Source organism: Aquarana catesbeiana, linkage group LG07 (assembly GCF_042186555.1).
Source record: "Aquarana catesbeiana isolate 2022-GZ linkage group LG07, ASM4218655v1, whole genome shotgun sequence".
NCBI lineage: Eukaryota > Metazoa > Chordata > Amphibia > Anura > Ranidae > Aquarana > Aquarana catesbeiana.
In genome coordinates, this window is record NC_133330.1 from 275,384,122 (window position 1) to 275,409,781 (window position 25,660).

Here is a 25,660-nt window from a genome sequence, read left to right on the forward strand (position 1 = left end):
ACAGAATTATCATGCCTACCTTTTTAGAAATAGAAAAAACAGTTCCTATATTTGCTCCTTATATTGGAAATTCTTTTCACTGTAATATAGAGGGACAGGGCATAGCCGATATTGGATGGTCTAAACCTGTACCATTAAAGCCATAGGTTTAAAGCAGAAAAGAAAAAATATATGTTTTTTTATTTTTTTTTATTTTGGATAGAGTAAAGGAGGGTTATAACCCCTGTCAGGATATTTTTTTTCCATCGATGTCCCATTGGAGAGATTTCTCTTCACTTCCTTTCCCATAGCCAAAACAGGACGTGAGAGGACATCCATCCAAAGTAATTGAATCCCTGGTTGTCACCAGAACTAGTGTCCCCATTGGAAGGTCCCCCCTCCATTCCTGTCCTGGGGACAACCCAAAATTTGGGATTTTCCCACACTTTCACTTTCATTGAAAATAGTTAACAGTACAAATAGAGAGGGTAAATCTCCCCAATAGGGGCACAGACAGCAAAAAAACCCAAAAAACTGACAGGTGTTTTAATCTCTTTGCATTCTAATTGGATAGATAGTAAAAAAAATAATTTCCAACAGCTCAAAGACACATCTATTAATATATCATGCCATGGCTGTAAAGCAAAGCATCGTGGCCGCAGCATTGTACACCCCCAGGCAGCTCACATTTTAACTTTATTGTCATTTTGATATAATTGTCACCAATAAAGTTATACATTTTTACTCTGTATGAGTTACCTTTACAATTTTTTGCTGCCTAGAAAACCCCATCCCTGGGGGACCCTTCCCTTTTTTTTGTAGTCACTATTTGGGGTGTGCAGCATGTTTCTTTGCTCCTATATGTGTTTTCCATATCCATTGAATATAAAGGCTTTTACCAGAGTTCTCTCTTAGTGTAGCTATAGGCCAGAAGAGGCAGAGGGAATACATATACAGTACACTGCGTTGGGTTGAATGACACTGCTAACTGATCTTTAAGCCAAATGTAATCTACAATTTCTGGTGGTGGTGGTGGTGGTGGTTGGGGGGGGGGGGGTATTTTTGGATAGCAAATAAGGCAACAACTCAATTTATAGTTTATAATATATTTGTGTCAGAGTGTGCTGAAGAATTTTTGGGATTGCTCTAAATATTTTCATGTAACCTAACGCCAAATAGCTGCCCTGCTCCAGCCAAATCAATAATTTGCTTATTTTGGAATTGTCTTTAGATGTATTTTGTCTTTACAGACTATATGATGTCCGGACTCAGGTTGGCACATTGGAGACTGAGGCCATCCAGGCTGCTGCCTCTGCAGAGAGATCCTACCATGAGAGCTCTCAGACTGCTCGGGAGTTAGCACAAGCTTCCCTTGGGCTTCCAATACAGTTCCAGGTAATGACTCGACTCGCGTCTCTTGATGGATGCTGCTGGTACTCCTATGACACCGATAACAGCTATTTGTGAATGCTGCTGGAAATATGATATGACCCTGAAACTTGCTTGTTGAGCACTGATGAATGGATTAATATTCCTGGAAATCTGAAAGATGATCAAAGGCAGTTTTATCGAACTTCCAGGAATTCACTTCTAGAAAACAGAACCAAGGGACCCTGTGTACAGTTTTCTATATTTTACATATAGACAGCCATACTGTATATTCTCACATCAGTTTTGTTACATATATTGTTTGTGTATAGCATTTGGGACTTTTTTATTTTATTTTATTTTTTTATAATTTTTGCGGCAGCAATTTTAAGGAGCATATTTATAAAAAAAAGTTCATAGGTATCCAACCTGGGAAACTGCATGTACATTCACGTGCGAATGGAGACAACATTGAATGTTATTGGGCTATTTTTTCGCCAGTTTATACAGAATAAATCAGGAAAATACCACATCATGGTCACTTGTTAAAAGTAAAAAAAAAAAAAATATAGGAAATAAATACTTATTTTCTATGATCATCAACTAAATTTAGTGGCAGTATTTTTCAAATTCTCTCTATATAGAACATTCATTTATTATAACCCTAAGAGTGTCTTAGAGCCGGTTCACACAGGGGCAGCACGACTTGCAGCGCGACTCACAGAGGCGACCTGCACACGACTTCAGTGATGACTTACAAAATGACTTCTGTGTAGAAGTCAATGCAAGTCGCCTGAAGTCGCCCCAAAAGTAGTAAAGGAACCTTTTTCTAAGTCAGAGCGACTTGAGTCGCTCCTATTAGAATGGTTCCATTGAACAGAACGGAACGCGACTTGTCAGGCGGCTAAGTCGCCTGACATGTCGCCCCTGTGTGAACCAGGTATTAGCATTTCAGTAAAAGCCACAAATATTACCCATAATGTTTGTAATATGTGTTACATGTCAGTTCCTATTTGTTGCCTTTTGCAGGGCAAATGTAACATCGCCCTCTAAAAGGCAACAAATAGAAACTGACATTTCACCATTATTACAAGCATTACTGTTATTATTCATAACTTTTAGTGAATGCTGAGACATTCACAAAGCAATTTTATTTTTATAAATAGTCCCCTAAATTAATATTATTATACAGGATTTATATAGCGCCGTCAGTTTGCACAGCGCTTTACAACATGAGGGCAGACAGTACAATTACAATACAACTCAATACAGGAGGAATCAGAGGGCCCTGCTCGTTAGAGCTTACACTCTAGGAGGGAGGGTCAAGTGATATGAAAGTGAGATATCTGTGGAGGATGAGCTGATGAAGAAAATAAAAACAGTTATTAGGTGGAGGCATGGTAGGCTTCTCAGAAGAGAAAAGTTTTGAGGGATCGCCTAAAAGTAGATAGATTTGGAGACTGACAGATTGGGGTAGGGTATTCTAGAGGATGGGAGAGGCTCGGGAGAAGTCCTGGAGGCAAATATGGGAGGAGGTGTTGAGGGAGTTAGAGAGCAGGAGGTCTTGGGAGGAAGAAGAGGACAACTGATATTTTGAGACTAGGCTAGTGATGTAGCTGGGGGCAGAGTTGTGGATGGCTTTGTATTATTGTTAGTATTTTGAATTTAATTCGTTGGGGGAGTGGCAGCCAATGGAGGGAATGGCAGAGAGGAGTAGACAGACGCTGAGCGGTTTGTAAATGACTCTTCCTCCTATCCAACCTATGCAGCAGGAACTTTCAGCTGACACAAGCAACACAATATAAATACAGATTTAAGGGTATTAGACTAGCTGAACTGAAAATGATTTTGTGACTGTGAAGGATTACATGTAAATGAGTGGATAATTTAAAGCAGTAGTAAAGTCCAAACAAAAAAATAAAGTTGACCACTGGGTGGTTTAAGTCATAATGTGCTAGTTTACACCACATACTAGCACATTGTGATAGACTTAAAACAAAGTCCTCCATCCATCTTCACCTGGTTTTCCTTAAGGGTTCACAGGCTTCAGCCGTTTGAATGGTTGGGCCGCGATGACGTCACAGTTGCGGCACAGTGCTCCCAATGGACGTCATACTCCAATATGCTTTTGATTCAGAGCACAGCTTGCATGCGCCGGTGGTGTCACCAGCCTCTACTAATGTGAATATCTCCTAAAGGGTATATGTTTAGGAGATATTCATTGTACCTATGGTAAGACTTATTATAGACTTACCTGTAGATACCAGTCATAAAGCAAACTTTACTACTGCTTTATGTATTTGCCTTCAGTTTATTCTAAAAAGTGACAGTTGGCAGGTTCCGCTTATTCGTTTTTTTTTTTAGATGAAGTCAACTGCATGTTGAAAAATATTATACTTCATTATTCTTGCTTAAATATAAAAGCCTTCAGTTCCAGCAACATCACATGAGAGCAGAACAAATTCTGCATGAGGAAAGTTATGGCCGACACTGATGCATCTTTTTAATTAACAGGAGGAGATGGAGCGTCTTAGACGAGAATCTTCATCCTTGAGGACTTCAGTAGAAGCAGAAATATCTCAGAGCAAAAATTTACAGAACAAACTGAACATCTGGGAGCAGAGTGCCGAGCAACAACTTTTTGAAGGGCAAAAGTACAAACAGGTGAGAACATATAATACATTATAACCGCTCAGAATCTGATTCACCGACAGTCTGGAAATATAAATCAATATTGTTTCTGTGTGAGTCAGTCTCTGTATGTGACACTGTCTCCCTACGATCTCCTTTAGATTTACCAACACATTGTAATAGGAGGACACACTTAAACAATCCATTCAATTTGTATCAAATCAGACTGGCTCTTGTACTACAGAGTTGATGGTATATCTAAAGTAGATTGTACAATAAGCTTGCATAATGCAATGGTCTCCAAACTGCGGCCCACGGGCCAAATGCTGCCCTTTGCTAAGCTTTTTTAGGCATTAGGGCACTATTCTTCCCACTGACACCAAGAGTGGAGCATAATTCCAGCCACCAACACCAATGATGGAGCACTATTCCTCAAACATCATGTCAGCAATGGGCCACTAATACTCCAACATGATATCAATAATGGGGCACTATTCCTTCTACTAACCATGACACTATGTCATTTTTATACTCCCACTGACCTCAAAGCCTGTGGCATTGTTTATTCCTACTGAATCCAGGATATTTTGTCTCCCACTGACCACAATCCGATCCCCCTAAAGTCTGAAGGACAGTAAACTGGCCCTTTGTTTAGAAAGTTTGGAGACCTCTGGTATAATATCTGGTCACCTTAGATAAGCCTAGCGGGGCCGTATATTGTATATGAACTGCCAAAACACTTTAATTATGTACTATATAACCTTTACAAGTTATACATTATACAATTTTCTTGTACAATTTTCCCTTTAGATTTACCAAAAACATATAATATGAGGTCAAACCAAAACACTTTCACTTTGTATGCAATCAGGCAGGCCCTCACACTACATAGTTGAAGGTAAATCTGAAGGAAATTGAACAAGAAAATTGTATAATGTATGGCCAGCTTCAGAGACATTTGTTAAAAGGTACCACATGGTACACATGTTGAATTGTTTTGACATTTAGATTGTATCTATAAAAATTATTAGTACATTTGGGTAATATTTTACTGATATTGGGGCTTTTTTTAGGTTGAATCAATTTTTTTTATTATACTATCCAATTGTAATTTGGTTTAACTAGAGCCAATTATAATACACACACAACTATTGGAAGAAAGTATTTGTAAATACAATTTAAAATTCCATTCAGGTCTAAAAACCTGATGCGTGTGGCCAGAGTAAGACTGAGAATAATAAACCACACCAATCCAGAGATTCTCTTCCCTAAAGCAGCCTGTCTACTATTGGACTTTTTTTTAATAATACAAATATCTGGAAACCAAGATTCCAATGTCTTTGATGTGAAATCACCATACTAAAGTCTGATTGGCTGACACATAGCAGACCTCCCTCACATCCCATTAGAGAGGTATACCGTATATACTTGAGTATAAGTCGTTCCGAGTATAAGTCGAGGCCCTAATTTACCACAAAAAAATGTGAAAAACTTATTGACCCCAGTATAAGACGAGGGTGAGAAATGCAGCAGCTACTGTAAGTGGAAAAAGAGGGTCAACAATGCCCAACTGCAGCTGTATACCTTCCTGTGTCCTGTGTATATGTGCATGTGTCATGTGTCCTGTGTATATGTGCATGTGTCCTGTACCTGTGTCCTGTGTATATGTCCTGTGTATGTGTGCATGTGTCTGTGTCCTGTGTATGTGTCCTGTGTATGTGTGCATATGTCTGTGTCCTGTGTATGTGTACATCCTACCTGTGTCCTGTGCATGCCGTCGTGTGCTGCTCTGCACTGATCAGCGTGTGTTATTACTATTCGGTGGCCATTCACTGTTCAAAAGCCGCGCCTCCTCCTCATCCGTGATAGGCAGATAACTCCATTTCCCAGCAGTCAGCGGTCAGCCTATCACGGAAATTCTCTCATCCTCATACCACGGACGAGGATGAGAGAATGTCCGTGATAGGCTGTACATTGACTGCTGGGAAATGGAGTTTTCTGCCTATCACAGACGAGGAGGAGGCGCAGCTTTTGAACAGTGAATGGCCGCCGAATAGTAATAGCACACGCTGATCATGTAGGCAGACGGCGAGGGGGGCACTTTCAACCCAAAAAAAGAGCTGAAAATCTCGACTTATACTCGAGTATATACGGTACATTATAGAGTGCCAGAATGGCAATTTTAGTGGTGGTAGTGAAAATCACATCAGGGGGATTAATGGTTTGCTTTTTAGTATATTATGTTATATATTAAATTATTAATTATATTTTAACCAGGGGTGCTGGTGACGTTCGGAGACGCTCAAAGACACTTGGAGACGCTTGGAGACACTCGGCAACACTCCGTTCCCGAGTGTCTCCGAGCGTTCCCGAGCGTCTCCGAGCGCCCCCGCACCTCTGGCCAAATGCGGTAATGCATACACCAGCAGTGACTGTGGATCCAATTATCTGAGTTTCCATTGATTCCTATGGGGAAACTCGCTTTGATATACGAGTGCTTTGGATTACAAGCATGCTTCTGGAACAGATCATGATCATAATCCAAGGTACTATTGTACTGGTGTGGGAGAGTGGGGTGGTCTCCACCCCAGGAAGTCTGGTCAGGACTCAATATATAACATATGTATATGTTTATATATAGATAGTGTATTTATTATAATAATATAATAATATTTTCTTTCTCTTATTTAAGGACCCTTACTTTCTTCTGTTTAGGCGGCATGTATGATGTAACTAACTATTCTGCTAAATAAGAGCAAAAAAAAATCCTTTATATTTCATAATAATAATACTCATAAGAGAAAAGCTGTTTCAGACAGATGTAGTGGATTGAACATTCATGCGTGTGGAAATACTGATCAGTAGTATGTAATGTCATGGTGTGATCTATTGTCTTGCAGATGGGGGATCAGCTGTTGTCACGGGCAAATGCTGCAAAGAATAAAGCCAATCAGGCCATGCTGTCAGGGAACGCTACATACTATGAGATCGAGGGGATGCTCAGTAGCCTGAAGGGTGGGTATGATGTCAACTGTCTAAAAATGTTTAGCAAAAATACTACAACATATTTGTTAGACTTATTCAGGGTACTTGCTAGTTCTATCGTAAGGCCAATTTCTACACTGTTAGGTGTTTTTGGCAGAGTTTCCATTCCTAGTGTTTCCTCTATTTGAGTATGATTTTGTACATCATACTGTAAACAGCTGCATGTTGGTGCCGTATAAAATAATAAGGGATGGCACCTATGGAGAAGGGCTTCCTGAGCTGTAGCTTTGGCGCACCCATAAAATATGGTGCAACAACAACATTTACAACATGCTATGTTGATGTTTTAAGTAGAACTATAGGCAACATTTTTTTTTACATTTTGGATAGAGCAAGGGAGGGTTATCTTTTTTTGCCATCTAAGGTCTCATTGCGGAGATCTCCCTTCACTTCCTGTCCCATAGCCAAACAGGAAGTGAGAAGAAATTCCTGCAAATGAAAGGGATTGGCAAGAAATGCCGGCAACACAAAATTAAAGGGATTCCTTGGGGGTCACCAGAACTATTGCCCCCCTTGGAAGATTTCACCTTTATTCGTTTCTTTTGGACGACAGCCATCCCACTATTTTGTTTGTATGATTTTGCCGTGATTTGTCGGGCGACAACCACTGCAAAATCGCGTCATGATTGGGGTGCCATTGAAAGTAACGGGAACGCAAGCGCATCATGCGTTTTGTGGTGATTCAGGAAACACAGGTAGAATTGCAGCAATTCTATCCACGATCCAGAATGCCTAGGTGTGAACGGAGTCTAAGGACATATGCTTGCTACATAGTGTTTAGAGTTTGTGTGCATTTTGGGTACTGGAGTAGACATGTGAAAGCACCCTGGTTTACTTTTTAGGTTTAAAGCAACTGAGCTCCACCTTTGTTAATAACTATACTTCTAAATGTAGGGTTTGGAAACCAGGTAGGAGATCGACGCAGAGCGGCAGAAGAGGCGATGAGGCTCCTCCCTGAGATCCAGAAACGTGTACAGGGAGCCACAAGTACCACAGAAAGAGCAAGCACAGCACTCATAGGTGCAGAGAAGGATGCTGATATGGCCGTAGAAAATTCTGAAGAAGCTCAGAGTATCACAACTGCAATACAACAGGTACGTGCTCTGATTGCCAAGAATGATATACAGTAGCTTCCTACAGACTGTATAGTGTTAACGCATACGAAACGTGCAACAGGCCAGCTAAAATGATCTTTTTGAGGGTTATTCCTCACAGAACCAGTATTTAGGATGAGTTTTAGGTGCTGGGCTGAATCATCCACCAGAATTTTATAGCATGTAGGACCTTCACATTAAAGATCCAGCTACTACGTCTCTGCTATGGGTGGCATGGAACACTCTCTTCTGCTGCATAGTCCACAATGTAAAGTCTGTCATGGAAGTTTGGGAAATATTGTGATGGCCACAACCAGAGGGTCTAGGTGGGAGATCCAGTAAAAAGATATCATCACTGGAGTTTCCCAAATATATACGAAGCATTGAAGTGTTTGAAGTGTTTGAACCTGCCAGCATCTACCAAAAATAAAGTATACATTTTGGCATGGTGGAATTATGGTTTCCATACATTGCCAAATTCTGTTCAGATAGGACAGCTTGCTCTGAGGTCCAGGCTGGTAAATTGTGATGGAGCTGATGCTTCCATTGTGAGCCACTTGCTCTCCCTAACTAAGCCACAAGTTAGAGGGAAAATATAGTGTATTTATAATGAGTTTATGTTTCAGTTATTACTGCAATGTTTACATTTTAAAGTTGTTCACATTGGTACATGCAGTTTTGCATATTTTTTGGCTTTTGGATTAGCCACTAAGGGAGCTCTCAATGGCTCAGTGCATTTACTCGCTCTGTATAGCATAGTCATCATTTATCACTGCAAAGCAGGAAAAGGAGCCTTAGTATATAATGAGCAAATATGACTGTCTCCAGATATATATACAATTTTACCTTATAACAAGTTTTTAAAAAACATTAATCCTCATTGGATTATTTTCCCTCTAGTCCTGTGTTGGAGACATCTCAACCTTTCGGATTTTCTATTTACCGTCAGTCCCAGTGACTGTGGTCATCAGGACAAAAACATAAAGGGTAAATGGCCTTAATAAAGACAAGCACAGCAATAAAAACCTGGCGTGGGTTCTAACCACTCAACATTTGATCCAATCTGCTATTACTGCTCTTTCCTTCTCATAATGCAAATAGTTTGGCTGTCATGCTGATCCAAGGGTGTCATTACTTTCTGAGTCGCTGACCTGTATCAGTTTTGCAGGTTTCCCATTGCAGTGCATTCACAGATCTTTGTGGTCTGTGGGTGTTCCTAGCTGTCTTTTGAACACAACCCTTAGACCTTAATAGCTGGTTAACTCCTTGTACTGTTCTTCTCAGGACATGCTGCGAATGAGCCAAGATGCAAACAGTTCTGCTCAACTGGCATTGGCACTGGAGAATGAGTTTGCTGAGCTGCAGAAAATGGCTAGAAAAACCGCTGGAGAACTGGAAGAGAAAGCAAAGAAAGCAGCAGAAGACAGTGCAGCTGCACAGTTGGTAAGAAACATGTGTCTATATGCAATATAAGTCCTTAAAGCGGTATCAAAGAGGGTCAAACCCAAAAAGCAAAAAAAATACAATAGATTGCAGCTTACTTATCCTTAAATGTGACTTAAACAGTTTTATTTTTTAGGATTTTTTCCTTTCTTTTCACCTGGTGACCAGTAACATGCTTCCTGTCTTGGGGTGTCTCCAATCTGGATAGAGGAGGAGCAATGTAGACACCTTTGGACAGCAGCATTGTCTGTGGGGAGAGGGTAGTGTTTTATGCACTAGTTGATTCAGATGACCTTGACTAACAAATTAAAGTCAAATTCCTGCCAACACTTTTTAAACCTTTACAGCTATTTTTTTTTTTTAATCTGGGATAAATGTTTTACATAATTAAAATAAAAACTGACCATTGTAAGCACCCTTGTCAGTGTTAAATGGTTTGTCTCTACCCTCTAACCGTCACTGGACAGATTGGTCTGTTAAAGGAATAACAAATAACAGACCTACTGGCAGGATCACCACGTAAAAAAAAAAGAAAACTAAGGCAGCCACCACGTCTAAAATTTGGCAAGTTACATTATGGTGCATTTTTTTGGGGGGGTTTAATTGCACATCTCAGCTGGTGCATTCTCTGTGTTCTTATGAGGAAAGCTGCAGTGTCTGCATCTCATTAGAAGTATTTACCCCATCTGACACATGTGCAAAAAATAGATTGGATGTGTTTAATAAGACCTGATTTTACTGGCATCAGTTTAAGTGCCTTTTAGCACAGCCTCCCCCCCCCTTTTTTTTTTCCCCCTTTCTTTCATAGCCCCTGAGGACTAAGGATGAGCTCAGGCATGTTCACAACCGGCACGTGCAGAGCCCGCCAGGAAGTCGGCACTGCACATCGCTAATCACAGGCAGTGAGACATTTCTTGATCTCTGCAGCCGCGGATCAGGAAAATGTCTCACTGCTTGCAATTAGCGATGTGCAGTGACGACTTCCTGGCGGGCTCTGCACGTGCGTGTTGCGAACACACCTGAGCTCATCCTTACTGAGGACAGGTCCAATAGATCGTTACCAGTGCCAATTACATCTCCTCTCTTTCCTCACCAATAGAGAGACCATTTAATCAACCTGGTGATGACTCCTAAAACCCCTCCCCTCCACCTACATCACTCTGCTATATGCAACATTCCCATATTTGTCCCTTCCTTATCTTTTCCCCTTTTGTTTTATTCATAATTATAAACCCACGCAATACAGTTGAAAAGATTTTTAGGCCTTAGTCGACTTTTGAATGTCTACTCCTGTACAAAGAAAGGTTTATATCAGGTGATAAGAAATTTACCTTCATTATTCTTCATTAATAACTTTTTCTACTTTTTGTCTCCACTGATACTATGCTAAAAATGTGATGCCTTTGAATAAGTTGCCTTTACCTCTCCTGTACTGTATGCATGTTTGTTTATAAATAAAGAATTTGAACAAAAAAGAAAAAGAAAAAAGAAGCATTTCACCCTTGGGGGGGGGGGGGTTGCTCACCAAAACTGAAATTCCTGTTGCAAGGGATGCCTAAAATGTGACTTTCTGTGAATGTGAATCTTAGTGTAGACTTCATGGAAAATCAGTGAGCCAATCACACAAGCAGTAAATTACATTTCTGAGGGCATTCTATACACCAGCAAAATTCATTTTGCATTACATTTTATGGAAAATTACAGTGTCTGTAGACTTAAAAGGAAAGGTAGTTTTTAATAATATTAAAGGGTTAGTTTACCTATTCAGAAAATATGAAAAGGTGGGATTTGGGACACACTTCCTATCGTGGATCCAAGCCCTCTATTCCTCACCGTCAGCATCCGTAAAATATGCAGGCTTCTTCTCCGACTCATTTCCTATATTTTGGGGTACTGTGCAGGGCTGCCCCCTATCCCCAGCGCTTTTTATCTTGGCGCTGGAACCATTGGCGGCGGCGATCAGGGCCAAAGTTGACATTTCGGGAGTCCCTTATGCTGGAGCCCAGTTTTTTTTGCAGATAATGCGCTTCTGATTCTGTCAAACCCACTCATCTCCCTTCCCAACCTGCAACTTGTGTTATACCGATTTTAAGCCATCTCCAGCCTACAAATGAATTCCTCCAAAACTACAGCGCTGAACACGAACTTCCCTACGTATGTGGTGCAGCGTCTTCAAGAACATTTCCCGTATCGTTGGGCATCTCACTGAATTGAATATTTAGGCACCAAACTAACGCCTTCCTACTCTTCCTTGTCTACGCCAACCACTACCCCTTGTTGCGTGCTTTGACCACCCTCATGCATTCATGGAAATTTTCTACCCTTTCATGGATAGGAAGAATCTCTGTAGTTAAAATGACGATCCTGCCCAAAGTTCTCTATTGCTTTCGCACTCTGTCAGTTAAAGTGCCCTCTTTCTTTCGTCTACTTTTGAAGAATAGGATTCTCCAATTTATCTGGACACATAAAAGCCCCTAGATCTACTCCTCATACCCATAGACTACAAGGAGGCCTGGGGGTCCCCAATGTCTCCAAGTACTATACAGCGGCGCAGATTTCCCCGTTGACCATGCTCCACGCAACCACAGATCCTCTGTGGGTGTTACTTGAATTGCCGAACTGCGACTCGTCCTCGCTCCAAGCTCTGCTCTGGCTCCTTTATAAATTGGGCCCCCCCCCCTCTGAGCCCTGTGCTGTTGCATGGTCTGCAGGTTTTGGACTCAGTTCGCTACTCTGGTAATTTGATGTCCTCCTTTTTACCACTACTCCCCATCACTCACAATCCTCTTTTTCCCTTAGGCCTTGAGGAGTCTCAGGCATTCACTTGGTGGCTCTTTCATGGCTACCCACGAGTTCAAAACTTTCTTTCCTCCTGCTCCTTTCTTTCCTGGGAGAACATCTGAGAAACACACGACACACCGGCTAGAGAGCATTATCACTTCCTTCACTTAAAACACTGGATTACTGTCTTGCGCCGCACGTCCACTTACCCATTTCAAAAGACCTTCTTTGAACATGCATGTCAGCATGCCCCTGGGTCCCCCGGCCTCATTTCGGCTATCTATGCATCTTTGAATGGACATTTGTCATCAGCACCCCTCTCTTATATGGCTCAATGAGAGAGGGACCTCCAGGCCCCCATAGACCTGGAGGCCTGGAGTAAGGCCTGGAGAATGGTGGCAAAATGCTCATTTAATACAAACACCCTAGAATATAGCATATAAGGTCCTATAACGATGGTACTGGGTCCCGGCCCTCACAGCTCATTCCTTCCCGGGAAGTACTGATAGATGATGTTTCCTCAACTGTGGTCAGTGGGGTGATGTCATACACACCTGGTGGTCCTGCCCAAGACTGGTGGAGTTCTGGTCTAGGGTTTTTGGCTTACTGCAGACACTTTTCCATCTAACAGTCCGAAGGGACGCTAAGCTAGCCCTATTACATTGTCCAATACCTGGTTTGTTCTCATCACAGCAGAAGCCGGCCACTTTCCTCTTTAGAGCGGTTAAATGAACTATAGCTCAAGCCTGGAAGACCCAACGAGTAGCTTTCCAAGGGGTGAGGACACGTATGACTGCTATGTTACTTCAGGAACGAATGTCCAGTATTGTGAATGATTCACACGCCAAATTTTTGGGAACCATGGATCTCTTATGAGTTCCCCACACTTCAAGCATCCTGTTTGGGCCTTGTCTGACTCCCTTCTGTGAGGTTCCCGTGTCCGAGTTCTCCCGTTCCCTTTCCCCCCTCTCCTATCTATGATCCCCTTCTCTCTGCCTTTTTTCTCTTCTTGCTTTCTTTCTGGTTTCTCACTCTCCTGGCTCCTACCGTTGCCTCCTATGGAGGGGGGTTGCTGGAGAAGAGCCTCCCCTTCGGCGATGAATTTGGGGACATGGCATTTAATGCAGTAGTCATTTTTTGATACCATCCCCTATTTTTACTATGTCATAGGATAATTGTGAACGATATTGATCATTGGTATTTTTTACATGTCTCTAGCCCCTGAGGTGAACTAACATCATCCATCCTCCCCAACCTTTCTCCCAGTCCCTGCTGTACTTACCTTTGTAGGTGATGAATTGTCAGTGCCCACCCAACTGGTGCAGCGTTCCGGGAATCTGAAATCTCCACTATTCTTTCTGCAGCACTTCTGGGATGGATCAGAGTGATGCTCTGCCTTGGCACTGACCAATCAGAATTCTTTTGATCTGTCCAGGAACCGCTGCAGAAAGAAGAAGGAGTAGAGCGGAGATTTCAAATCCCTGGACCGCAACACCGGCCGCGTGGGCACAGACAACTCAGTAAATACAGTGGAGACTGGGGAGGGGAGGTTGTACAGTTTTAGTTAAAGCGGAGTTCCACCCAAAAGTGGAAGCTCCCCTTATCTGCTCCCCCCCCTCTGGTGCCCCGGTGGGGGGAGGGGGGAACAGGTACCTGTTTTTGACAGGTACCTGTCCCTACTTCAAGGAGACCTGGCTGCGGCGAGATGTGGCGAGGTCATCTGGAAGTTTAGCCCCCCTCCTCCTTTCTCCGCCGCTGGGCCATTCACAAAGCTTAGTGCGCTTCGCACATGCACAGTAGGGAACGGACTGTGAAGGCTTCACTGACAAAGGCTTCACTGAGGCAAGGCTTCACTGACGGTTTCCCTTACAGGCAATGGCAGCGGCAGCACCGGAGAGCCAATAGAGACCTCCTCTTTAACCTTTTAATTTTTTCGAAAAAGATGAACTTATATTTTAAATTACAACATGGCTTGTGCAGCAATTGTATATGCTATAGTTTTTATTTGCTATCCCCCCCCCCCCCCACAAAAGTAGAGTTTCCTTTATGTAATCTATGAGCAATCAGTTTCTACTATGTCTCTGACCAGCGTAACCTAGATTTTGTGTGCCAACTGTGTCACATACTGTATGTTGTTTGCAGCTTCTGGAATGCATTCATTGAACAACCAGTGAATACAAAACAGAGCAACCAATCAGATATTGGTTTACGGTAGCAAGACCAGCTAAGAGATCATTTCTGAACCATACCTGGTTGCATTATGATTACTGACTACATGCCCTGACTTACATATCAGCCCAGTAATGTTTAATGTTTACGTGTATTGGAAAAGAGTCCTAAAATGTTCCTTCTTTACTCTGTACTTGACATGCTTTCTTTCTGCCTTCAGGTTGTTGATAGTGCATCAGAAGCTGAATCTAATGCCGGTGATACCCTTAATGCTGTCACAGGGACACTGACCGCCCTTGATCGTGTTCTCAGCTTATTAGGTAAGCAACTGGCAAAATCGATTCACACTGGGTTCTAGTTCCTGTAGCATAATGCACTGATTGAATTACAGACCTATTAGGTGTTCAACATAGGCAGAATCTTTGCATCCATTACCACCATCTGTGACATCATTTATAGATCGTAGATGTAAGCTTAGCTGAGGTTACATGGATGGATCATGCCTCCAGCTGTGGCTTATGGCGGAGTGTTTAATGGCCACAACACACAGGTGTCTTATCTCAAGTTCTATTATCTTCAATATACAGTACATACATATTTTTCCTGCACACATATTGCACATATCACAGCACAGAGAGACTTCAGATATGTTTGCAATGGAATAAAAACCTACACAGGAACACTATTTCCGATATAAATGTAAAGATTTGCTGAATATGGCAACATTTTCTAGTCATATTTCCCAAAAATGTTGAAACGATCCTATAGTACTTTATATACAGATTTGGAAATTCTTCATCTATGTTAATCTTAACTTTGAAAGATGTTAGGGGCCCTGTTTGCAGCCTGAATCTTTGCGTTAAATAAGCAGAAACCTTCTCTTAGCTGTCAATAGAACAGGTGCGTGTCTCAGTTGGAAGCTTCCTTTCTGTACCGATGTCAAAAGTCATCATTTTTTGCCCTGGAGATGGCTATCATGTCAGTAGACAGGGAGAATCTCTCCAGCAGGGACACAGACAGTAAAGTAAACCGACAGAGGTTCTAACCCTAACCCCACTCCAATCTTTTCAAAACTTAGCCTATGTTTCATCCACAGTTGCCATGGTGCTGTACATCAGTTTTTATACCATATCAGCCATTTAATGGCTTGACATAGAGCAAAAGCAAATATGACAGTTATCATTCACGGCATGCCTTGAATGTAACTGTTTTGCGAAACAGTTAAAGTGGAACTTTATTTAGAAAATTAAGATCTGCTAGATGACTTCAGGCTGGCCCTTTTTGCAGGTATAGCTATGTAAAACATAAAAAAAATATGTGCCTAGTCTGTTTATAATCCAGTAATACACTGTCTCATCCTACTCTGCACATGCTCGGTTGCTCTCCATTTTTAGGCACTGCCGAGTTTGTAGAGGCTGATCTGCTGATAGCCTTAAAGCAGAATCAAACCCTCCTATCCTTTACAGTCAAGGAAGCTGCTTCTGTTTGATCTGCATCTGCCATGGTGCTGCACATGTGATCAGTTATGACACCAGGCATTTGATGGTTTGACAGTTTGGTTGAGGACACATCCAAATGTGACAGTTAGCAATCCCGACATTCCAGGAATTTTTTGAAACCGTTAAATCGATGGCTTTATTTCCACTTCATGATTTACTGCTGTTCAGGGGCTCTGGGCTTCAGCAAAATGGAAGCTTCCATTGAGAAGAAACAGGAACAATGCTGGAGGCCATTTACAGCACAGGCTGATTTTGGTAGCATAATTATTATATTGAGGAATATATGTTAATTGCTAAAGAGCATTATTTTTTATCAATATTTTAAGGGTAAAGTTCCGCTTTAATGGCTTGACAAAGAGCAAGAGCAACTATGACAGTTATCATGGCATGCCTTAAACGTAAGGCTGGGTACACACATAAAGTTTTCTTCTATCAACCCAGCTGCCTGAACGAAAAAACTGACAGATCACTGTACTAACTAAGGGATGTTAGTGCAGCAATCTCCACCGCTGTGCCGTTGTGTTCTGACAAGGGGATGCCCCTCCCCCCACACACCAGAACACACTGATCAGTGCTGGCAGCCATTGCTGATCCAATGTTGGTTTTCCAGAATGTCCATTTAACAAAAAACAGTTGTTAGCCCGGCTTCTGTGGGAAGGACAGGTGTACACACTGACTGAATTTCGGCGGATACCGGCTGATATTCGTCCCGTGTGTAGTTAACTGTTTGCAAAACAGTTGAATCAATGTATTTAGTTCCACTTTAAAGTGGAACTAAACCTCCTATCTTGCCCAAGATGGTGCCATCTTAGCCTTTAATAATATCTGCAGTTGCTATGGGGCAGCATATGTGATCAGCTATAATACCAACGATTTGAAAGCTTGACATTGGCAACTGCGACAGTTATCACTAAAGGTGGGCCTTTAACGTAGCATACACTGCGCATGTGTTAGTAGGCAGAATGTAAATAAAAACGCTGCAGTGACAACATTGGTTTGTTTGATTTAGGCATTTAATACCAACTTTTGAACATTTCTAGCTTTCTTCTCAGAAACTGAAATTGGTGGGTTTAGTTCTGCTTTACCCCTTACGCTAGTACAAAATATAACTGCACTAGCCACCATCCTTTATCTTTTTTTATTGACTGTGTACCTTAATAGCAAATGTTAGAATGCTTCAACTGTATGACTGAACAATCACTGTGTTCTATGCAGACCAACCCATCGAAGGAAATGAAGAGGCGTTACAAGCTCTAGGAAGCAGCATGGAGACGGCTCGGAGTCAGGTCACTAAGCGCCTCAGGCCGGCTTTACAAGAGCTGGAGTTGTCATATAAAGTTCAAAAGCAGAGGATTCTAAGTCTGGATAAAGAGATCCAGCAAACGATGATTGACATCCAAAACCTGAGGGATATCAAAAACAGCCTTCCACCAGGGTGCTACAATACAGCTCCTATTGAAAGACCCTGAAATCAAAAAGGACAGAATAGACTCCGCAAAGCCGATAATTATTTACATTTACTTGTGCCGTGCGTAAGATCTACATGATGTATGCAAAAAAAAAAGACCTCACTTTGGACATTCCTGTGACCGGCTGACGGGTGCTAAATAGAACCATGAAACATGTCTGTCTTAAAAACTGTGCCATATTTTGTCTTTGTACCTTTTGTATTTATTTATTAATAAATATATCATTAAACATTACTACTTTATTTTCTGGTGACATTCATGCCTGACACAGCCATTTTCTAGCAAAGCAAAATCTTTATTGGTAAAACAGCAACAACAGAATGAACAAAACCCAATACACTAGTCTAGGAATGGTTTACTCAACCCCTCCTAATCAGCAAAGACCCAGCACTATGTTATATTAACATTGTTACATGTTTGATGTAATTTCATCTCTTAACACTAAGTGATTTCTTCTGATGTTTCACAGATGCTTTTTTTATACTGCGCTAAGAGACTGCTAGTCCTAAGGTTGTCTTTTGTAAGTAGGCCAGAAATATTACATTATATAGACTGGTGTTAACAAAAGTTATTAATAGGGTTTCAGGACAATGAATTATTTAGTGAGCTTTAAAGATATATGATGCATAATTTAAAGGTTTAATGTAACTGGACAGTTCAAATTGAATATATGTTGAAAATGCATTAAAGGGGGACTTTGACCTGCCCATTAAGGGGAAAATAACAGTGCCTCCTGATAGCCCCACAACAACGTATACTCATCGATCCTCAATACTGCCATGCATGCCTTCTGCAGAAATCCATCAAGTAAACCCCAGTGTCAGATGGTGTCGCAGCTTACCCATGTGGATGACACCATGTGACAGTGTTTAGGGCTGGTGATTGGCTACTTAGACACATGGGGGAGGTCATATTGCTTCCCGTACCCTGCTCTGGGATAGCAACGGAGTGAAGATTTTAACAAGGGTATTTGGCAAGGGAGCAAGGATGGGTGAATATACTCTACTGGGGGTGGGCTATCAGGAGACACTGAATAGGCAACGTTGTGGTGTCACTTTAACTGCTGTTACCTTTAGTGCCGGTTCACACTACAGAAACTTGGGATCCGACTTGTCAGACCTCAAGTTGCCCCAAGTCGCTGGACATAAGAAATTCCATTGAAGTGAATGAGAGCTGTCTTAATGTACAATGCAACTTGTACCCATAGATTTCAATGGAAGTTGCCTCCAAGTCGGATCTCCATCTATATTGAAGCGACTTTACAGGAAAAAGAAAATCATTTACACAGGTATTTCCCATGTTTGCCCAGGCAACCCCCTCCCACAGATCTGTTTATTCTGTGATTGGCCACAGCCAGAGTCGCCTGTCCTGGAGGCAACTTTAAGTTGTGTTGTAAGTTGCGCAAAGTCACGTTGAAGTCACGCTGAAGTTGCCTCCAAATCGCCTTGCAAAGTCGCGCTGTATGTCTGGTTGTCCCTGTGTGAACCGAGCCTTAGTGAAACCCCAGGTCAAAACAATTATTAGATTCACAGATGCAGGCAACTAAATATGCACGTTTCTTCCAAGCACCACAATTTTTTCTGTAATACAACAGGCAAATGACAGGGGGTGTTGACAAGATTAGCTTTAGTGGGTAAAAGTTAAGATTTGCATATTATTTTAATTGCCTATATCTCTTTATCAACTTGAATTGCCCAAGTTTATGACAGGTTGCTTACTATTGGAGCAATGAATACTGTTCACTATAATTCAGCCTATCAATATGACTGGAAATGTTATATTTGCATGGGAAAAAAGCATTTTCATGCTTGTTTTAAATTACTAGGTCCTAGAAAAATGGAGACCTAGCACAATGTCTATATAAGGTATCAGCCCATAAAAAAAACAATGATAACGCAATTTGTATTTCTTTGATTTTCATTGTTTGTGTCTTCTGCTCACCATATGATCTATAGGACTTGAAAAATAGACATTCTTGCTATCAAGATAACTTGTTTTTTTTTTTTTTATGAGCCATGTGTTTTTTGTTTTTTTTTTTCTTAAAAAGCTACATCTCTACAGAGTGGTTAGCAGAACAGCTTAAATTGGTGCAACACTACTTGTCTGCACAGCTGCTTTAGTCACTGGGGGATTTATCCAACAAATTCCTCTATACTCAATTTCCTTCCAGGTCTGAATATTGCTTTTTTGCCATAGCACAACCTTTATGTTATGTGCAGAATGATGAATGTGAATTTTTAATACAATAAAATCTTTGCTATAAGAATGTCACATGCTATACAGAAAGCCAAGGTAGCATGGTATAATGGACGGGTTTATGCAAGCATGGTTATCATTAAGCAAGCTTCATATAAAAGTTAATTTTAAAGCAGATATTATGGAATCGGGTATAGCGCATGTGGTGCTTTGCAACTGAACATGAATACCAGGAGTCGAAAAGAGATACATTAAACTGCACAGACAGGTTTAAAGGAAACCTGTCCTGAGAGAAACATGGAGGGTTGCCATTGCTGACCTTTTGCAAATGCTAGTTACCTGGTTATTGAGCTTACCTTCAAAAGCTGGAGCTGGAGTTGCAAACTTGTACCAGGTGAGTGTTTTAGAAAGTGCTGAAGCTGAGGTCAGCATCGCAGTCAGCAAGCATTTTCAAAAGCAGGGCATCATTGGCAAGCCCCTATTTATTTTATTAACTTAAATGCTAGGGGTGATTTAACCCATTTTTGGCAATCAGCTACTTAATCACATCTTGAACTGCCTCAAATGATGTGACTACCAGTGGGTGGTCTTAGGGCCACAGCGTGAGATTAAAGTCATCTATATACCTTATGTACAGGGATAGGGACAATTGTGGACACGTACCCACACTCACTCAGGTTGAACTGGATGGACTGGTGTCTTTATTCAACCTTATGTAAACTATGTAAACTCCAATTGTTTCCAGGTACCACCTGTTTTATCTACAGCAAGATTAAAATGAAATACTGCATTTAGTCAATGACTAGTGGTTTTAAATACCAGAACAACCAATTAATTTTGTCAGGTAAAAAGAAACATAATAGTAAATGAATTTTTGTGGCATCTAAGATCCATGCTCAGCTTTAGCCCTTTGTAAACTCATAGTATACTACACACATTATAGCACAACTGGCCTTAAAGTAACCCTGTAATTTCTCAAAAATCATTCATTTAGCTGTACCCTGTAATACAGGATGCTGAATATGTACCTCTCCATCGAAGAAAGGGTCTTTGTCCTCCTTCAGAGCTACTGCTAAACAAATTGCCTACTATAATGTACATACTCTCTTAAACTGGCAAGTTATTGTACTGAAAAAGTAGAAACGGAGGGTGTGCATATCCAGGCACCAATGGCCAATAGGAGAGAAAAAAAATCAACCTTTGTTGATTAAGAGATATATCATGAAAAGAAAGAAAAAGCAAATGAGTGTACGTGTATATACTTATAAGATGGAGAGCATATTGATTCTGTAGGAGAGCAAAAGGTGGAAGAAAAGCCTATAGTACTAATCTGCTAATCTTTTTTAGCCTGTCCCTATGAATACAGAACAAAAAAAAAACAGTTCCCCTTGGATTTAGACTTTACCTTGTCTTGTACCAAGGATGTTGGCACTATGAATTAGTCACTGATATCTCCCATGTCCCTATGAATATAGGGGTATCAGATAGATGGTCACTATCTACAAGGAGACCTCCCTCTTTTAAAGAATTTTACTGCCCAATTACCGTGGTAGGGTGTCATGCATCCAAGGCAATCATTGGTCTCAGTCAAAAAAGGTAATTCTCATATCTCCATTATAACCTACTAGGCAATTTGACTGGCCAATTATCATGGTATGGTGTCTTGCATCCAAACCAGTCGTTGGTCTCAAGTAAAAAAAGGTCTCCTACCTACATTGTAAACTGTTTGTTCACCATTCTAGTAAACCATGTGCCCCATGTGACACCCCAAAGTTAAGGGGAAAAAATAAGTGCAAAAATAACTTAACTCTATATGTTTTGCTCGCTAAATGGACTTCATCAGGAGTACCAAATAGTGCACCAAATCAAAATAATAGTACAAACAAACATGTAAGGTCCATGGTGGTGAAAGGAAAATGGCATCCAATTGTTCGGTCATCCTGTATTTATAACATTATGGACTCTCCTACAGAATCAATATGCTTTCCATCCTATAAGTATTTACACGTAGACTCATTTGCATTTTCTTTCTTTTCATGATATATATCTTAATCAAAAGGTTGATATTTTTTCTCTCTTATTGGCCATTGGTGCATGGGCATGTGCACCCGTTTCTAGTTTTTTCAGTACTCGTTCAGAGCTAGCAGCACCACTGCTATCCAATATGTGTGCCCAGGGGGAATATGCTATCCAGCACAACCTGCAGTGTCGGATAGAGGCAGTGCTGCTAGTTCCACATAAGAGTGAATATTTCTCTTGCCGAGAGAAATAGAGGTAAGTATGCAGTCTCTTATATTACAGGGTTCAGGTAAACATTTATCCAACTAGAGTCATCATTTAAAAACATTTTTTTCCCCAAGAGAGATATGGAGGCTGCTATTGCTGATCTCCTTCTGAAAATGCTAATTGCCTGAGCTGTGCTCACCCACTGGCTACAGTATTTTCTGAGCCACTGACCTGGAACAGTTGTGCAGATCTAGAATGTCAGAGTAAAGCCAGAAGTCCTTTTCTGCATTTGCTCTGTTTCAATGACTCAAAGTATTAAAGCAAGAGACAACCAGCACTTGTAGAATGAAAATGGCAGCCTACAAGTTTAGGTCCAAGCTCCTTCAAAAAGAAGGTACAGCTTTCTTTTATGCCCTGTAACCTACAAAAATACTAGACTCAAGCGTGATCTAATCATGTAACAAAGACCTAAACTTTTTCAATCTAACACATTGTGGGACTCATATAGTGCAATGAAAGAATGCACCCATTATACATAAAACATAATAATAAATATTATAAATATACCTTTAGTACTAGTTTATTGGTACTTGAGGCTACAACTGAATTTTTATAACAGTGCTTGCATGGTTTTCAGCTTAGAAAATTTGGTACAATGGCAACATCAACTTCAGCTAAAACCACTACAATCACAGCAAAAACTATTAAGATTGTATTATAGATGCTTTACAAAATTGAAAAAAAGGCTGTGAAAATATACTTCATTAAAGAAAATGCCTGATCAAAACTTCTGATTTTATGTTGGAGGAAAGGTAATGGAGGTAGACTTAATTCAAAGTTTTGAATCTATCATTTTCAAGCTACTATTGAAGCTCTTTTCTAAGAGTATTCCCCTCTTCTAACCTACTGCTCTAACTTCTGTCATCTGACAAGAGTGAGCATCGGTGCAGTGAGGGCATATAATGAGGTCCTGGATCTGTGCAGATATTACAAAGCTAATTTACACTTAACCTGGTCCTAAATCCATCTGTGCATAGTATGATTTTCATTGAACAATGCATCAAATTTAATAGGTATGTAATAGGTGCTCCAATATTAAATAACTCATTTGGCAGAAAGCATTAGGATAATATACATATTAGACACCTACATCAGCTTAGATACTTATAAGTGAACCTTGGTTATTCCCTTACACCAATGATGAAAACAAAGAAATTATATGTGCCCATCTCCTGCTGCTGCCTCATAAGTGTACAACTAAGCAGCTTCATCTGGGTGTTTTATTTTCAACCTACTACACTTCTTGCAGGTCAGTGGTGCAAATGCAGATATAGATACTCATTGGGGTTGATTTACTAAAGGCAAATAGATTGCAGTTGCACTCACTTTCCCCAGAGCTTAGTGAATGTGGTAAAGATTTCACTTTCACAATCAAGTGCAAGAAAAATAACAAAAAAACAGCATTTTTGCTTGCACGTGATTAGATTATGGAAATCAGCAGAGCTTCACCACATTCACTAAGCTCTGGGGAAAATTAGTGCAACTGCACTTCCAAAGTGCACAGTCTATTTAGTAAATCAACCCCACTATCTCTACTTTACATTACATATTTGGTGGTACAATTTAGCAATTAAACTGAAACTGTGTTTGCCTACTCCCAAATATATTAATCATAACTAATAAATTCATAGTTTAAGTGGAAATTTTCTTTAAAGCAGAAATGCCTAAAACTAAGGGGCCATATGTTGCCCCCATTACTGAGCCCCATGCTGACATGTGTTGATTCAATGAGTATACAGGTATAAGTCAACATCTAGCATCATCTATCTATTTAAAAAAAAATTGATTGAGAAAATATATTGTTCATGTGTTTAATTAGGAAGGAGTCGTTCTGAAAGCTACACCCTTGCTTTTAAGTAATCCCTGTAAGACTGTGGATAAACACATGCTTTGCCCTCCTGGATAGAAGTTTAATAAAGACTATTAAAATGCCATGAAGATAGAAGCACAGCAAGGCATGCTAACTGTGTGCACAATGCTTATGTAAGTGATGTAGAAATGTTTCCTAGTTCCCGATAACCACTACCCTCTAAAAATTGAGATGGAGAGAAGACAGGGATGAGGTCTTTATCCCAGTTGAAAAAGAGGTACTGTGAATTGCTAAATATTAATACATGATTTATAAATAACACCCTCATCCAAAAAACTAACTAGTAGGTGGGGAATGAATAAATACCCATTTAGTGTAGCATGATGTGCAAGACACCCAATGGGTTAACTGATATCCCAAAAACTCCCCCTTCCCCCAGAAGAGTCGGTATACAACGGCTTTTATGCCTAAACACTTCAGAAAACAACACTGCTGCAAGCACTCTTTTCACTAGTACAGCGAGTGCTCTCTCATCTTGGGCTTTGAAGTGAGAATGTCTTAAAGCATATCTGTCACTCATATTCAGTGATGAGAGCCATTCTGTAGACTGAACCAATATTCAGTGTAACCATTCACTAGGAACCAGGGACATCACCTTAGCACTTTGTACCTTCTGTCATGGTAATGTCACAAGCTACTAGTGAACAGGGAAGCTGCATTCTTTGAAATGTTGGTCCCAGAAACAGATGGCTGCCTCCATAATAACAAAGTGACGTACCCTTTAAGAAAATGAGTAAGGCAGAGAGGTGAGTAGGGCTGTAATGAGTGGGGTAACAGAGATATTATGATCTGTGAGGAGATTGTGGTGAGTAGTGAGTAATAACACATTTTATTGTGGTGATGAAGGTAGCAGATAGCTACGCCCCATGTTGGAACACACAAAGTCAACCGGATGTATTGATATAAAGCTGACTTTTCAGGACATAGTCAATGACGGGTTGTGTTAGGTAATCCACCACATGTCCATCTCCATGCTGCAAGGCCAGTCTGAGGAAAAACAAAGATCCCATCAGCTCATGTCATTTGAATTCACATTAAAAAAAAAAAAAAAAAACTTCACTTACAGAACATATAGCAAGTGTATTGTTGACACTGTCCTTTTACCAGAAGTCCACACTATTGATAGGATATAACATACACTTCTAAATCTACCATTAAACAAGTGTTGTCCCAAGGAAAAATAGAGGAACTGCCACTGCTTACTTGCTTTTGAAGATGCAGACTTCAGGGCAGTAAACATTTTCCCTGTTTCACTTTTTGATGAATCACTGGTCCAGAACAAGCATGCAGCTAGTAAAGTGTCTGGGCACCTAATATGCCCATGCTTGTTCTGGGTGGGTAACTAACCAAGTAGATGACAGCTTCTAATCATACACTTTCAAAATCTGTTGTCACTGCCCATGTTCCAAATCTGGCAGATTCCTTTCAAGCCGCGTAGAGGTGTAGATGGAAGACTGTTCTATTTTGCACCAATTAACTAATTGCCTTTATTGAATAAAAATAATTGCCGTAATAATAATAAAAAAGTAAACAAAGTGTAAGAATTGGATTTCCAGGGATACCTGAGCTTTTTTAAAGGTACCTGTAAGGATTAGAACACCACCCAATTCTTACTTATTTCAAAGTCCTCAATCACCCTCAGCTTACTGATCTTGGATTAAAACACTACCTATACTCCATTGATTAATCCTCTCAGGCAGGGATATGCAATTAGTGGACCTCCAGCTGTTGCAGAACTATAAGTCACATGAGGCAAAGCAAGACTCTGGCAGTCACAAGCATGGCACCCAACAGCTGGAGGTCTGCTAATTGCATATCCCTGCTCTAAGG

At 40.6% G+C, this 25,660-nt stretch overlaps 2 protein-coding genes across 2 annotated transcripts in view; one reads left to right on the forward strand and one right to left on the reverse strand.

Annotated features, from left to right (window-relative positions):
• LAMC2 (laminin subunit gamma 2) overlaps nucleotides 1-17,712 on the forward strand; it is a 70,895-nt gene extending 53,183 nt beyond the window's left edge. Inside the window, exons 17-23 of the mRNA XM_073593364.1 lie at nucleotides 1,230-1,374; nucleotides 3,862-4,011; nucleotides 6,879-6,993; nucleotides 7,918-8,117; nucleotides 9,402-9,560; nucleotides 14,731-14,830; nucleotides 17,225-17,712. Coding sequence (XP_073449465.1) covers nucleotides 1,230-1,374; nucleotides 3,862-4,011; nucleotides 6,879-6,993; nucleotides 7,918-8,117; nucleotides 9,402-9,560; nucleotides 14,731-14,830; nucleotides 17,225-17,478 — 1,123 coding nt within the window. The 3' untranslated portion in view covers nucleotides 17,479-17,712. The remainder of the gene's footprint in view (nucleotides 1-1,229; nucleotides 1,375-3,861; nucleotides 4,012-6,878; nucleotides 6,994-7,917; nucleotides 8,118-9,401; nucleotides 9,561-14,730; nucleotides 14,831-17,224) is intronic.
• Nucleotides 17,713-21,957: 4,245 nt separating this feature from the next.
• NMNAT2 (nicotinamide nucleotide adenylyltransferase 2) overlaps nucleotides 21,958-25,660 on the reverse strand; it is a 116,487-nt gene continuing 112,784 nt past the window's right edge. Inside the window, exon 11 of the mRNA XM_073593365.1 lies at nucleotides 21,958-24,817. Within this exon, the coding sequence (XP_073449466.1) occupies nucleotides 24,715-24,817 (103 nt within the window). The 3' untranslated portion in view covers nucleotides 21,958-24,714. The remainder of the gene's footprint in view (nucleotides 24,818-25,660) is intronic.